This window comes from Dermacentor albipictus, chromosome 3, assembly GCF_038994185.2.
Source record: "Dermacentor albipictus isolate Rhodes 1998 colony chromosome 3, USDA_Dalb.pri_finalv2, whole genome shotgun sequence".
Taxonomy (NCBI): Eukaryota; Metazoa; Arthropoda; class Arachnida; order Ixodida; family Ixodidae; genus Dermacentor; species Dermacentor albipictus.
Window position 1 is genome coordinate 46,923,079 of NC_091823.1, and position 16,255 is coordinate 46,939,333.

The 16,255-nt window shown below is 43.6% G+C and overlaps 1 protein-coding gene across 2 annotated transcripts in view; it reads left to right on the top strand.

The window, feature by feature from the left end:
• Positions 1–16,255, top strand: part of LOC135898166 (uncharacterized) — a 43,565-nt gene that overhangs the window by 25,101 nt on the left and 2,209 nt on the right. For both annotated transcript variants that reach the window (XM_065426958.1, XM_065426960.1), the window contains exons 10-13: positions 5,308–5,442; positions 11,803–11,992; positions 13,308–13,369; positions 13,448–13,573. In XM_065426958.1, coding sequence (XP_065283030.1) covers positions 5,308–5,442; positions 11,803–11,992; positions 13,308–13,369; positions 13,448–13,573 — 513 coding nt within the window. The remainder of the gene's footprint in view (positions 1–5,307; positions 5,443–11,802; positions 11,993–13,307; positions 13,370–13,447; positions 13,574–16,255) is intronic.

Genomic DNA, 16,255 nt, shown 5'->3' on the forward strand with positions numbered 1-16,255 from the left:
ACTGGTGACTTCGACATTCCATCAGTGAACTGGGATGGCGATTTTCCTGAAGCACTTTCTAGTTCCGCTGAACCGCTTATAGACATGTTTTTTGACATGGCCTAACACAGGTAATAAAAGCGCCTACATGAATACAAAATGACAGCCAATCAATCTTGGATCTTTTTTTTGTAATCGACAGTATACTTGACCACGACCCGAACATTGATATCTTCAAAAGAATCTCGAACCATAAGCTGTTGTGCTTAAATCTGGAAGTAAAATTCCAATTGAGGTTGACAAAAAAAAAGGAATGTATTGTTCCTGTGTTCTCGCGTGCTAGTGACGTCGATATATTGTATGCTTTAGATAATTCATTTTCTTTCTTTACCCCATTGTATGAATCAGATGCATATTCTGTTGAATATATGTGGTGTTTTTTTACGAATCTTGTATTAACTTGTGTAAGAAGCTTTGTTCCACAAAAACTTAAATTACAGCATACACATAATCCAAGGATGACTAAGGAGACCGCACGCCATTGGTGCAAACTAAACAAAGTAAGGACACAGCTCAAATTGTGTCCGTGTTTCCGCAGTTCAGATAAAATATTGGAACTACGGGAACAATTAAAGGATATCATTGAAAAGGCCAAAGGTTCTTATAAAAGCATTCACCTAAAAAATTTCATTATGTCTTCACCCAATAAGTTAGAGCGACATATTTTGCCAGAAAAAGAAATCCGCCCCTACTCCTTCCATCGATGGTATCCCTGTGATAGATAACACAGTAATTGCCAAAGCACTTAACACTTATTTTGTTTCTGTATTTTTCGTCGATGATGGCCGTACACCAGAGTTCAGAAGTTTGATAACGAAGGAGCTATTAATGATTTATGTATCCTCGAAGAAGGCATACTTACGTCATTCTTAAAATAGGTGTCAACAAATCACCACGTATATATGGTATACCTAATATATTTTTAACACGTTATGTAGAATGGTGCTCAAAATATTTGTTTACAATTTAAGAAATTGCCGTTTAATGCAGAGCTTCCGAGCGACTGGAAATACGTGAAAATCACCCCAATTCCTAAAGCAAGCGCGCCTTCAGATGTGTCATCACATAGACTGATGTCTTTATTATGCACATGTGCAAAGCTCTTGAAGCACATAATATTTAAACATATTTCTGCTTTTCTTGAAAATGAAAGCCCAATATGTTGCTTCCAGCTTGGTTTTCGCCATGGTTATTCAACGATAACTCAGCTCATCGAGACTATCCATGATATAGCAGCTGCCCTAGACAGACATAACCAGATTGACATTATATTTCTAGATTTTGAAAAGGCATTGGACCGTGTTTCCCATCGAAAACTATTATTGAAGCTAAAAGCAATGCTGAAAAACATCACCTTAATTGCTTGGATAGAATCCTATCTATCACATAGACGGTAAGTTATGTGTCCATTGACGCCGTAAATTCACGTGCCATTTCAGTACTTTCATGTCGTAAGAAGCCAACAAAATCGGGCCCCTCGGTTAACCACCTTTCTTCTTGTTTATTTCAGTACTTTTAGGCATTCCACAAGGATCCATCCTTAGTCCTCTCTTTTTTCCTCAACGTTATTCAGAACATACCTGTCAAGATACGGCTCTTTGCCAATGATTGCATTACATATCAGGAAATTACTTCACCTAATGACTAGGTTTTACTAAACATGCCTCTGGATCTAATACATACATGGGGTTCAGAGCACCTAATGACCAGGTTTTACTAAACGCACCTCTGGATCGAATACATATAGGGATTCAGAGTGGCAGATCACCATTAACAAAAAGAAAACCGTTGCAAATGACTATTACTCGCAAAAAGTATCCCATAAATTTCTCGTACAGCTTTGATAATCAGCCTTTAACAGTACTAACCAAGTATAAGCATTTGGGAGTCGTCATTTCTAACAATTTGACATGGAGTGACCACAGTGACTATATCCCAAAGGTGATGAAAAAACTAGGATACTGAAGGGGGTGTTTGGGTATGTCAACACAAGAAATTAAGCTTCTAGCATACAAAACCTTTATTCGGCCACTACTAGAATACTCCGCAGCTGTGTGGAATCCATACACAAAAAGAAGCGTTTCAATATGGAAAAAAAAAATACAGAGGAAATTGGTTAGATTTGTTTATAACAAATACAGTTGGCAAGCATCACCTACAGCTCTCTTAGAAAATGCTAAACTTGAAAAACTAGAAATTAGGCGACACCATGAGAGAATTAAACTTTTTTATATACTTTACCACAGACAATTAGACATAATGAAGGATACATATTAAAGCGACCTAAACCGATGGCCCACTCGCTCCTATCACACTAAAAAAGTAACTGAGCTTTCATGTAACACCAACTTGTTCCGATATTCCTTTTTCCTAAGAACTATAACCAATTGGAATTCACTTCCAGCAGCTATAGTCAAATGCCCGACAGTATCACCTTATTTAGATGTTTTCAATTCGATAACATATAACTCTGATGTGCTACATAAACCTTGATGTCAATTTTTTGCACCTCTTTATTTATTTATATATGTATATGTTTTGTAACATTGCCATACAGTCTTCTCATTTTGTATGTATGAAAACAATAATTGTAAGCCACTCCTGCCTAAGGTCTGAACCTAGACCGACAGTTCTAAAAAAAGTTTGTCTTGTTGCACGGGTTTGTGATATTTGATTTGCATGCTCTTGGCACCATTGCCTACAGTGTGTGAATGTTTCCTTACTGTGTTAAAGAAGTGTTGTAGTGCCCTCTTAAAGGGTCCCTCACCAGGTCTGAACATTTTGAGCTGACAAGTGCAGTGCTTACAGTGCGCGTTCGCAATCATGTCTGCTAAGAATTAAATTGCTACATGCTGCAGAAAGACCTGAAATTTCAGACTAAATGCTGTTTGCACTTCTCCTCACGGGCGCCACGCTCCGAGATAGCAAGCGCACCTACGTACGTATGTATGCTGTGACATTGCTCATATTGACACATGACTCCCCGAGAGTTATTCAAGGCAACATCTGTTATTTGTGTAATCTGTTGCTTCAATAGACAAATTAAAGTTCAGAGAAATGATAAAACACACAGACCGAATGTCTGCATGTTTTTTTTTTACTTCAAAACACAGTGAGAGATGTACTTCCATTTTGTCTGCTTGTTCCCACGTCATTGCGCATGCTGAGAGTGAAACTGTCATGAACCGTGAACATGAAACCGTGTTTCAGCGCACGATCATGCTCTGTGATCTGCTTGCATCTGCCTCAGTGTTTGTGTAGCACTGACTTAAGATGCTAGTCAGGCGTTCTCGTGCACAGCACGCAAAATCATGCACTGCGCAAAATGAGGCAAATGCAACAGTTCGCGTGCACAACCATCAGTGAAAGTGCACTGCACAGCAATAAAGCGAGAGAGGAAAAAGAAAAGAAAAAAGGTGGGGCCCGTGACGTATGGTTCACACGATCCTCCAGCTCTGCTATGGGAGAATGCAGGGAAGGAATTTCAATTGTGGAGGCTAGACGGGGCAAGTGTAGAGAGTCTCCTTGTTGGCGGCGACGCTCGCCACCTCAAATCATGGGTTCGCGGTACTGAAATATTTCTGTCGGGGCTATTAATGAACCAACTTGAAAAATGCTTGTGGTAGCATACTCCCGAGAGGGCATGTCACAACTTCCAGCGTATAAACAAATTTGTTATTTGGTCTGTTGAGGGGCCCTGCTTCTAATTGCTGTCGAGCTGTGGTAATTTAATTGGACAGCAGCACTGGAAGCAGCGTTGGTGAAAATATAGCTTTGCCTTGGGATTCCATCTGCTTTTGCCTTGGGATAAAAATGTGCTTGACTGATTTTTAAATTTCCACTGTACATGTGGTTACACACATGGTTCCTTTCCTTTCTTCCCCCTGTTTTTCTGACGGTGCTGAGTGTAGCATGGCAATACAGAGGCATAAGTGCTGAAAATGTAGTATTCTCAGATGTTGCAAGTTAGTGTGTGCAAAGTGCAGAGCATGTATACTGAGATATGGAGGCTGTAGGCAGTAGGATTAAATAGGCAGTAGGATTAAACATAAGTGCAGCACATAAAGATTTGATAGCTTTTCTTTCTGGAATCTTTGCTTGTTCTGTAGGCTGATGTGTTGTGAAGTGTGCAAGTACATCGTAAGAGATAAAGTTAAACCTCAATATAACGAAGCTGGTAGAATTGGCAATTTGCTGCATTATATCAAAATTTCATTGTGCTGAAATTCGACGTTTTATGCAAATGATTACAGTTGCCGATTAATTTTTCCTACACGGGAGGGGCCGAGAAATTTTCTGAATTATCGGGCAGTTGGAAAAGGCGAACTAGAGTGGAAAAAAATTCATTTTGTTGAATTTGAGAGTCGGTATCTTTACATTGGCAGTACGAGGCGAGACCATCCATTTTTCTGCATCCACTCCGCCCCCTCGGCTGATAGTGTCGCCGGCAGTGGCACGATGCTATCATGAAAAGTTCGCAGCAGGAAGTGAATGCTTCGTCTGCCTGTTGCTTCAACGTGTCTCCGAAACTTGACATTGCGCAACCTCCAGTACTGAACATGCGGGAAGACAATGCATGTGGTGCCACGCCTCTTTGCACAAGCTGCAAATTACCTCTAAAACAGGACATGCAAGCTGTGCTTCCGTGGGCTGTGTATGCCCTCAGCTGCACTAGAAAAGAAAACACCTGCCAACCTGCCCCCTCCCCCACTTCCTCCCCATCCCGTTGTGCGCACTTGTTTGCGTCGTCGCGAGTTAGCTCCCCTCCGGCCCTTTCCTCTTGCTGACACAGGGAGCTGGTGCTCATCAAGCACCATCTTTCTCAGCTCACTCTCCCACGTTTTCGCTTGCACCAAAACATACATCACGGGGGGCTTGATAGGATCTTTATATGGAACACGAAGCTGCTCCACTTCACTGGTCACTTTTGATCATGTGTGCACTGCTTGAAAGGTGCATTTGCAAGCAGTCACTTTTAGTTTGACCATCTGTCTCTGCGGAAGTTTCCATTTATTGTCTTGGTATCCCTTTACCACAGCAAGCGAAATTTTATTATTATATTGATATAGTGTATAAACACACTTTGTTATATCAAGAATTTCGTTATATTGAAGCGTGTTATATTGAGGTTTAACCGTATATCACTTAAGTTGGTACTCTATTTGATAGCAGTACCTGGTTATTGTGAGAAACTGCATTGTGATTTCGCTAGTTCCTTCGTTTTCTCATATGAATTGACTTCTCATGTTGCAATGCTTAATTTTCTAGGTTCATGACCTCGTTGCCCTCCTTTCTGAAGAGGGTGCTGATTGGTACCGAGGTCGCTGCGGTAATGAAGAAGGCCTGGTACCCAAGAGCTGCCTGGACGTACTGGTTCCTCCAAGGAGAAGTCCCATGGAAAATGTAGGTTGCATTGCTGGCGATGCGCATCTTTCAGTAGCTTCACTCGCATTGCTGGTATGGCCAATGCAACCCTAACGGGAGCTGGTTGGCTATTCATAACGATGGACAGTGTACTACTTTTTCTGACTTTACAATATCAAATTTGAAGCGAGAATGTGAGGTATGAAAAGGAAGTTCTTCTTAAACAATCTAAAAATTTTCCAATAAGTGAATGAACTAGTGTATCCAGAGTCGCACTGCTTCCAAACTTCCTAGATAATCTTCCTTTTACCCTGCCATATAGAAAAAGCCTCCGCGCAGGCTGTTGCAGTGAGAGAAGTGCAATGGTGAGATGCTGCTTGTGCAGCGCCACCATTTGCGCAGCTACGCGCGCCGTGAGAAAGACTAGTGTAGTTCGACGGCGTATTTAACAAAGGATTATTGAACTACCGTGTTGTACTGTGGTTGAACCCTGTGGAAACTGATGTGCTCGGCGCACAACTATCGGTATTTCATGGTTTTGGAGACGAATCTAGTTCGTTATATGTATTGGCAGGGCAACTTTACTTTATTGAAGCAGTTTTAAATTATTGATTAAATTTTACATTATTGAATGTATCAAGAAAAAATAAACTAATGCTTACTAATCAACCTACCTTTACTTGCTGACCAAATCTGCAACCCCCACTTTTATTTCACACAAAATTGGCACGGATACTGTAATCCTCGTCATCTTGTCAGTGTCCTGGGGCTCCCGACTTCCTTTGCAGTGCAGCTGTAGCACGAGACCCACATTTTCATCCAAGTAGAGGTGCTTTTCACTATCGCGCACACATCCTGATAATTTTTCTGTCAGTGAGCTGGTCGGCAGCAGATTTTGCGTTCATTGCGATCTAGCTGATGGGTTTGACACCAGCGTGCGGGCCAGGGCAATGTCGTGCTTCATCCTCAATGTTTCTGCCGTATTTGTGGCATTGTGTGTGCCTTGCATTGAGTTGCAGCAAAATTACTGTTCGCCCCAAATACTGCAGATAAATCCGTTGTTACTATCAAAGTGATCGTGGATGCCAACAACGTAGTTCCTGAAAACAAGCAGCCAACATTGGTAATGCTCGGCTGTAAATGAAATACAGTAGAACTGCGTTGATATGCTCTTGCTAAGTATGGTTTCCCGGCGGCAATGTTTGCGATCAAGAACAGACGAAAAATAATCGGTCGCCAGATCCCATGTGAACAAGAAACGGTGTGAGGCACACGCAGTAGGGAGCAGTTGGCACCTGCCACGGCAGCTTTCTTGCAGTACTTACCGACCCTTGTCATAGGGAAATGTTGGCACGCGCTCAATTTGCTCTTCTGGTACCAATATCCCCGCGGGTTGTCGCATGTTCCATTCACAGCTGTCGTCACCAACCCTATTGCAATAAGCATTTTTCACCTATCTGTTTTACAGCATGCATGGTGTAGTGCTACTGAAAGGGTACTGGATGCTTTTAATAGGTGATAATCCAAATGCACTGCCTGCAGCATGGAATGGCGGCACATTTGCGTTACAGTGAAACCTTGTTAATTCGACCGTCATTAATTAAGAAAATCGGATAATTTGAACTTGTTCTTCGGTCCTGGCAGGCGTATGCATTATTTAATGCACTGAAACTATCGTTAATTCTGGTGTATTTGGCCACACTTTAGTTGATTCTGACATTTCTCGAAGTTCGGCAAGCACCAAAGCACCGCAAATGTGACGCAAAAGAACAAAAATGACGTTAGTGTCCACCGAAACAAAGCGGCGGAGTCTGCATCGCCATAGTTGTCAGTGGAAATCGTAGGTAAATGACATCAATGTTAGAACGCTTTGTGCCTCTCTGTGCCTCTAAAGCCTTTATTATGTTTACTGCCGCGCATATAGCACCGGGTTGGGCACGTGCCTTCATGACTGCGTAGTCGCCATCCACGATCACGTCGATATCAGCCACGATTTCGTCCTTAGTGGTTGCGGCAAACAGTATAGTTTTGACTCGATATGTGCGTCGGCCGTGTGCCTTTAGAACTGCCAGGTCGCCATCCATGATAGTGTCGACAGCGGCCATGGTTTCGTCCACAATGGTTGCGGCAAACAGTACTTCCGTTTTGACACACTTTCGAGGGTGAAGAGCACCGGCTACATCGAGATGGACGGCGACCAGCTCAATGGTGAAAAAATGATCGGGATCTATGCACGGTAGTAAAAAACCTGTCTCAGGTGAAGACTAGTGCTGAAGCAGCACAGTGGAGGAAGTCATGAGGTCTTCGCCGCTGCAAGCGCTAATCAGCCACGAGATGACGGGAACTGCAGCTTCTGCACTGCTTTTGTGCAAAATAAAAACAAAATTGGCTCATTCATTCAGTAAATAAAAGCATGTTGATGTAGTAAGCATTTGTTTGTTTTCTTGATACCCTAGATAATTAGACGTATGGTTAATTCGGATATTTTTTTTGGTCCCGTGAAATCTGAATTAATGAGCTTTTACTGTATCGCCTGTTCCGTGCTGCAGGCGTTGCGAAGTGATTGTCACATTTCATATTGGTGGCGTTGTACTCTGGAATCGCCCGCCAGCTTGATTTCATTTTGGTTTCGTGTTTAAAATACTCCACAGTTAGAAAACGACAAAGCAGACTCTGGCCACTTGAGTCCCGCCAGCTGTGTGATGCGGTGAACCATACTGAGTGGGGAAAGGTGCCACTGTTACGGGACATAGCATGTGTTCCTTAATTTACACACAATGTGCCATCTCTCATCACAGTATAAGCATCGAGACAACTAATAAATTTACTGGCAGACCTTCAGAATTTAAGGTAGACCTCTGCCCTTTTGTTGGCTTTTGTTGCGAAAAATAGCCAAAATATCGATTTCTTTGAAAATTACATTTTCAGGTTCTGTAACTCCTTTTCTGTCTGATTTTGAAATATCGACACTGTAAACCACATAGAAGTGCCCTAAAAAATTTGTTTTATCAGCCAAGGTGGTGAAAAATTTCGTGGAAGTCAAGAAAGAACAGCATTTTTCAAGCCACAATATCTTTGAAACGATGCAACTGAGCGCTGCCATGTTGGTCTCATCGGAAAGCGCATTTCTCCGTCTTCACATTTGCCACTTCAGCTACCACCTCCATACAGAAACAAGCACACAAAAAGCAAATTATTGAAGGTCATGCCGAAGTCTGCGATCGGCCGCGCCCACCACGTGATTCCAGCACGGTTTGCCACTGGTCCGGTGCTCGCGTCATCTGCTCGGCTCTTTGCACCTCTCGAGTCTGGAAGTCTTCACTCGCCGTAATCTTGACGCGCCAAAACGGGTGCTATGCGTACATTGCAGTAGCGTGGCTGATCCCTACGTTTGTGGGCATCTCAAACCTACGGCTAAGCATACCAAGCATCGGCGACGCAGAGATCATGACCAAGATTTGCACGCAGAATACTCGGACACGTGGCTGAGCCTTTCAGAAATCGCCGTTTCGAAATTCGTGACTAAGCACATCGCACATGCAATCCTCAGACCTGCAGCTAAGCATTTGGCGCATAGGAGTCTGACTTGGCGATCAAGCACATCGCGTGCAGACATCTGGGACCCTTGCCTAAGCATTTTGTGCATTGGCACCTCCAACTGTGCGACTAATTACATAGAGCGTTGACTCCTCGAGCTCGCGTCTAGGCATTTTGCGCGTCGTCACCTCAGACTGCGCCGCTAAGCACATCAAGTGTCGACTCCTCGAGCCCGTGGCTAGTAATTTCATGCGTCAGCACCTCAGACTGCACGACTAAACACATCGAATGTCGACTCCTTGAGCCCATGACTAGGCATTTCGCACATCGGCACCTCGGATTGCGTGGCTAGGTACTTCGTGCTTCAGCACCTCGGACTGCGTGACTAAGCACATCAAGTGTCGACTCGTCGAGCCCACGTCTAGGCATTTCGCGCATCGGCACGTCGGACTGAGCAGCTAGGTACTTTGTGCGTCAGCACCTCGACCTGCGCGTATAAGCACATCGAGCATTGGCCGTCAGTGAGCCAGAAAATTGTCTCGTGTGCACGATATCAAAGGGCAGAGACCCAAAGGACCACCTGTAAGCAAAGATGGCAAAAACTACAATCCTGGTGCATTTAGAGAGATGTGAACTTCTCCAAAAACTTTGACAGACGTTTTCTCAAAAGTGTGTTTTGGGAATTCTGCATTGTCTGTGGAAAAGGTAGCATGGGAATGCCTGGACCAATTTTGATCCTGTTTGTTTTTATGTATGCCCTGAAGTGTGCTTGAGGGTATGACAGTCTTCAACATCTTGCTGAGGGCTTAGTTTTCCTTCTGCATGCTAATTTGTGAATGACAAGTTCTGGTACAATTAGTGAAGGTGAACATGGTGTTCTGTGTAAAAAAAACAAAGCGGTTAAAAAGTTTTTGAACTGTTGTACCCTTTAGTGCTCTTTTGAGCAAGGATTAAAACTACAGGCAGCTCCCTGGCATGTTTCGTTAAAGTTCCAGGTTTTCCACAAGCAGAACACGTGTAACTTTTTATAACTTTAAAGCTAGTCAAGGTATTGTAATGAAACTGCATATTTCTTTATTTGAGACACCTTTGAGTGTGGCTGCCAAATTTCATTGCTCTAGGTCAAAGAAAAAAAAAGTTACATCCCCACCTCCCCCTTAAACATCCCCTCAACTGTCTTTTTTTCATTTTGCCATCTTCTTCGCTAACTTCCCCAAAACACAGATGTTTTTTTTTTTGCTTCCTGGCGCACAGTGCATGCTCATGTATACTTAAGGAGCGCGTACTATGTCCTGCAGACAGTCTCATATGAAATGCATGGCAGGCGAAACAAGGGCTCGAAGCAGCACAAAAATGTCAGAAACAGCTCTGAGTGGGCGCCAGTATGCTTATTAGGCATCTAGGCACTCATACTGTGACCGGAGACAGCGTGTGTGCAGCTGTATAATTAAGAAACTTGTACTATGTCTCGTGACTGGCTCGTTTACAGCAAAGCTCTTTATGGCTAGGTACTGGCAGATCTCGTTTCCGTGGACATAGATCAACAATTTTTCATACATGTGTAGATCCCGAAGATAGTGCAATGCTGGGCCGACCTAGGGCAGAGGCGAAGCAGACGTTAAACACTTGCCATATATGGGCCGATTTTAGTACAATGCTGGGTTGACCTGCGGCGGAGGTGAAGCAGGCATTGAGCACTCCCCATACATAGGCCGATCCCGAAGATCGTGTAATGCCAGGCCAATCTGTGGCGGAGGTGCGGTTCGCCATTAAGGGGCCCACACAGCTTCGCTGGTCATCTTTCTTCACAGAGTGGAAGGGCACTGAATTTTTCATTCTTAGCATGCTTCACCTCAATAAATTGTATACGCTTCAACAGCTGTATTGTGGCGAAGCTGACCAATCAAGTTAGAACTATTTGGCAAAGGCCAATTTTGAGATCAAAATAACGGAAGTTTCGGCCCATAGAAATGTATGGACACTGGCTAGGACCTTCGGTCGGGATCGAATTAAACAGAGTCGCTAAGCAAGACTTGATGAGGAGGGGAAACAGCACTCACTCGGGCGTCCCAATAAAGTCACGGCATCAAGCACGTCGCTGACGTGCCCTCTGTCGTGAGTCTGCTCGCTGATAAGACAAAATACGTGTGGCATGCTCTCTGAAGAGGCAGTATATCAGACGATATCGCAATTTTTGTGTGTCACGTCTATAGAAGAACATATAAATGCAGTTTTCACTGTAGCACTACAGATGACGTGTCGGGCGTGCTGCGATCATTTCCTCCTCGCCCGACCGCACATGCTGTCGCAACCTAGCAAGTTTCTCTCCTCAAATATTTCTTTCTCCGTGACTGGAGTCGACTCAACGGAAGTTTACTGTATTTCTGGCGCTCTGCGCGTTCCAAGGGTCATTGAAATTAACTGGTGCACCGCCGAATACATTCGTATTAACAAGAGTTTACTGCCAATAAATAATGCCTACACCTGCCAGGACCAGAGGGCGAGTCCAAATTATCCAATTTTATGAATTAGCAATTGTTGAATAAGCGAGTTTTGACTGTACAAGTGATTCTACTGCAAGGAAGCGGCGGTTTCGAACAGCATTGTGTGTATAAATTTTTTTTTACAACATGGACTCCACAATACGCTAAATATGTATTTCACTTCACTTGAAAAAGACAAACTGTTTGGTATTCAACCTGATATTCGAAGGGCGTTTCTGTCTTAATATTTGCATTCGATTACGAAATTTCGTTAATCAAACACCCCTAAAAATGGCTTATTTAGTTTTAGTTTTGACCACGCACTTGTTCGCTAAACCTGCTTGGGTGCTTTTTCCCCTCTCTGGTGTTCTTTCCACAGGGTGTTTCAGTGGCATACCGCCGAGCTCTGTACGACTTCGAGGCAGAGTCCAGTCAGGAGCTGAACATTCGGCAAGGGGATGTCGTGCGCCTCCTCGGTGTCTTGGACGGCGACTGGGCCCTTGGAGAAGCCCATGGAAGGAGGGGCCGTTTTCCTCTTGCATTCCTGGAGCCCGAAACCCAGCCATCAGGCAAGTAGTGTTTCTCACTTATACAGGTTGGCACTGTTTATGTGAAATGTCAGTGAACAAACATCTTATGCAAGACACCTCTCTCCGGAATTGTTCCAGATCTTCTGCGTTCTCTTGTGCCAATGCACATCCAACAATTTGGAGTTGGGACTGTCTGGGATATTGAGTCACAGTTGCCTATAGACTAGAATCTGCAGCGCTTGTAGGTGGCAGCCATCTTTTGCAGGAGCCGCTAGAATTGGCTGAAGAAAATGGCCGTGATAGCACTCGGCGTTTTCTAATCACATGCTTGCCGCCAGAGTTCACTCATCACAGCTTTGCTGTCAGCTGACCCATCGCAAACCCACAGCCTCTGTGTAGGCCGGGTCGACAGATGGTGGTGGAGATTAAGTGCGCTTGCTTTGAACAAGAGTACAATATTCTTGTCTGTAAGAGGATTTGAAAATCTACAGCCTGGTGTGTATGTCCATGCCTAATGGCTGGCATCTATAGGTCGTTGTGCTTCACGAAATTTCATTACTAAAATATCTCAAAGGGTAAAAAAAAACGGGGTGTTTTCTAATGTTGCAGGAGAGAGAAAATGTGTTGTAATCAGTGTAATGCAAAATTGTAGGTTCCCTGCTGCAGAATTATATTTGCATACCTGCCAAATCTTCCAAATTTTGCGTAATGTTTATGAATTTGGGCTTTCCTACGATTTTGCAAATATTGTGTGAAGTTGTATGAAATATTTGTGCCGAAGGTTCATCATTAAATAATAATCATTAATAAAGTGTGTATGTATTCCGTGAAAGGCGTGGGCTCAGGAATAACTTCTTAAAATGTGTGCTACGTGCCTCACTACCCATGGTGTTCTATCCGCGGGATTTTTACCAAATTAAACACTCACAGGTTGGCAGGCATGTGTGTGGCTTGCATGTCAGCATTGTCTATGCATAATTTTCTTACCATGTTCAAAAAGTATTGGGGTGCTTTTTTAAAGCATCCCTTGCTTCGTTGAGATCTGAAGCTGTATGCGTAGACCCGCAGTGGTAGCTTAGTAGTTAACGGTTTCACGTTGCTGAGTGCGAGATCGCAGGTTCAATCCCAGCCATGGTGACCGCATTTCAGTCAAGGCGAAATGCAAAATGTGCTTATGTACTTAGATTTAGGTGCACATTAAGGAACCCCAGGTGGTCAAAATTAGTCCGGAATTGTCCTCTGTGGTGTAGCCTCATAATCACATTGTGGTTTGAGCATGTTAACCACCTAGACTTCAATTTAACTGTGTACATAAGTGGGAACTGTGTGTATGACGTTCCTTTATTTTTTCTAGGGTGCCCAGCAATTGCACTGTACAGCTTTAATGCAGAGCAAGATGGCGATTTGGGATTCTCGGTATGTATTGCTTTCACATTGCTTTCACTTGTGTTTGTCGTCCAAAGAAGCTGCCAAGTGACACAATCTGGTTTGCAGGAAGGAGACACGGTGGTCGTGCTTTCTCGAATCAACAAGGACTGGCTGTATGGAGAAAACGGAGACAAAAGAGGGCAGTTCCCGGCTTCCTTTGTGCAACCAATATCAAAGAGCCCCTCCACAAAGGTACTTTACCATTCCTCATGGAGCAGCCTGAATGCTTTTCAGACTGGAATTTCATGTTTTTTCGTGGTGTGTTCCTTGTTTAGTGTCAAAACATTGCAGTGCCTACTTTTTCTACTTTTTCTTTACTGGGCTATGCACGTGCGTGCATATAAAGTGTTCCAGGGACAGCTTGAAGAGGCATGGAGTAGTTTGTGTACCATATCTACATGATTCTAATATGCACTTTTTTCCTCTAAAAATAGCTCTCATTCGTGTGTGCATTAGTCTGGTGCAAAAGTAAGAATGGTTTCAGAAAATGTAAAAAAACCGGCTGCAAAATATCTAGCAGCATCGCCATGGATGTTAACTCTCCCTAAACATTTAGACGGGACAGCCCAATCAACATCAAGCAAGTAAATTTTTTTGCCCGCATGTGTGTGCCTGTGCTGTCGTCGCTGCCACTCCTGGCTCGTCTCTCTTATCATTTGATTTAGTTGCAATGGCTTCAAAGGAGTTGCACTATGAGGCATCCCTTAAGCAAGAAGTCGTTTAACTTGCCGAGGAGAAGGAAGGAAACCAAGTGACATCGCATGTTTTAGGTGTCCCGGAGACTTGTGAGCGATTGGCGGAAACAAAGCAATGCCATCTTTTCATGCATGGCTTCCTGCAAGAGATTTACCTGCCCGGAGCAGTGACATTTTCTGGAACTGGAAGACTACCTCACAGATTTCATCAAGGAGCAATGACTTATCCAACTGCCAGTCACTTCACAAATGGTGAAAGTTAAGGAGTTTCTGCTTGCGATCAACTTGAACATCTCTTGTTCTCGTTTTAAAGCTAGCAGGAGCTGGATCGCCAACTTCATGAAGCATAAGGGATTTTCACTGTGCCAAAAGACAAGCATTTTTCAGAAACTACCGGAGGTGTATGAAGAAAAGCTGATTGCCTTCCAGATGCTTGTAACTAAGTTCTGACATTTCCACGGCTGCCCAATCGGCATGATCGGAAATGCAGAGCAGATGCCAGTTTTTTTTTTTTACATGCTGTCAAACTACATGGCGGAAGCACAAGGCACGAAGCAAGTGTAAGTACTTTCTTCTGGGAAGAAAAAGACCAGAGTGACAGCACTGCTGTGCTGCTTGGTCGATTGGCACAAGCTGAAACCCTACCTAATATTCAAATAGGAAACATTGCCAGCAGATGTCACATTTACAAAAGATGTGTTAGTGCGGGTGCATCTGAAAGGGTGGATAGATGTTGATCTGATGATCAACTGGATAGACGTGTGGGGGAAGAGGCCCGTTGCAGACCTGGGTGTACGTGCCGTGCTAGTTCTTGATTCGCTCAGGTGTCACGTCAATGACCGTGTTCCCATGAACCAGAATATATGGCTAGTGCACCAACCGACATGCCTCGTGCCTTATCACGTGTGGTACGCGAAGTGTGGCTTGTAGCAGCGACGTTGTCATCGTCGCTAACTATTGGATGCTTCTAACAAACAGTAGCTCTACTCATGGCTGGTCTGGAGCGTGTTCCTGGTCAAACACCCAACCATGCCTCCCTCCTCCTCCACTGCAATGTGCGACACATTTCACCCATAGTGTAATCTTCAGTTGTTAGTGACTGTAGTGGTGATGCTACAGGTGACACAAAATGTGTCGGAGAGGCATGATCAGACCACGCAAAAAAGTTTCTAGTACACTCTAACCATGTTAAGGAGAAGCTTGTGGCCTGCCACAGCAACCTCGCAATCATCTGTTAGACGTGTGTTAGACATGTGGTAATAAACCTTCCAAGGACAGGGTACATGTGGCATACAATGATTGGCTGCTTGGAGGTGAACACTCATTGATGCTGACTGGGGGAATGAAAGGCCAGTGCTGGCAGACCTCATGACGTGGGTTTAAGGCATGTGGAAGGCACTCCTGTGAGCAATGGTGTCACATTCATTCAAGAAGTTGAGCATTTCTAATGCCCTGAATGGAAGCGAGGAGGACCGCCTGTGGTCAGCTGAGGGACAAGGAATATTCGCCGGAATCCGACACAGACTTGTAATGCTAGTTGTGTCAATGGTGGGACGGTTGTGTGCGTCAAATAAAACTTGTTGTGTCAGGTACGTGGTGTCAAACTTAATTTTTTTTATATCCGCATGGTAGAATTTGGATCAAATTACATTTTCTTAATTTCTGCACATAACTTACCTGTGCAATCATGTACATGTTAGAATCGTGAAAATACAGTATATGGATTGTTGTCAAGTTAGTTTCATATGGAGAATTTTCAGTGAAAGCCTGAGCATTAAAGGAAAATTTTTGCATGAGGGTAAAAAATTTTTCGGAGTTGTGAAACTGTAGTAGTGAAAGGGGCACAAAAATTGTGGTCAATTTCCTGCTCATACATAGCAGCTTCAGGTAAGCTGAAAAAAATTCATCATAATTTAGTGGCAGTGCTAAAGTAATTTACCTGAGGAAAACACAATGTAAATATATTATGAACTTGTACTGCAACCTGCATACATGTCGCAAGCACTCCAAGCAAGTAATGCACATAGCAGCACTAGAGTACTCTCCTGGCAGATGGCCGTATGACACCATTCATGCATATGGAGCGCTATCAACCAAGAGATGCCTGTGCACATCATTGTGGTTCATTTTTGTCACAGTGTTAATAACTAAATAAAATGTGCAGAAACTGTCGACGATG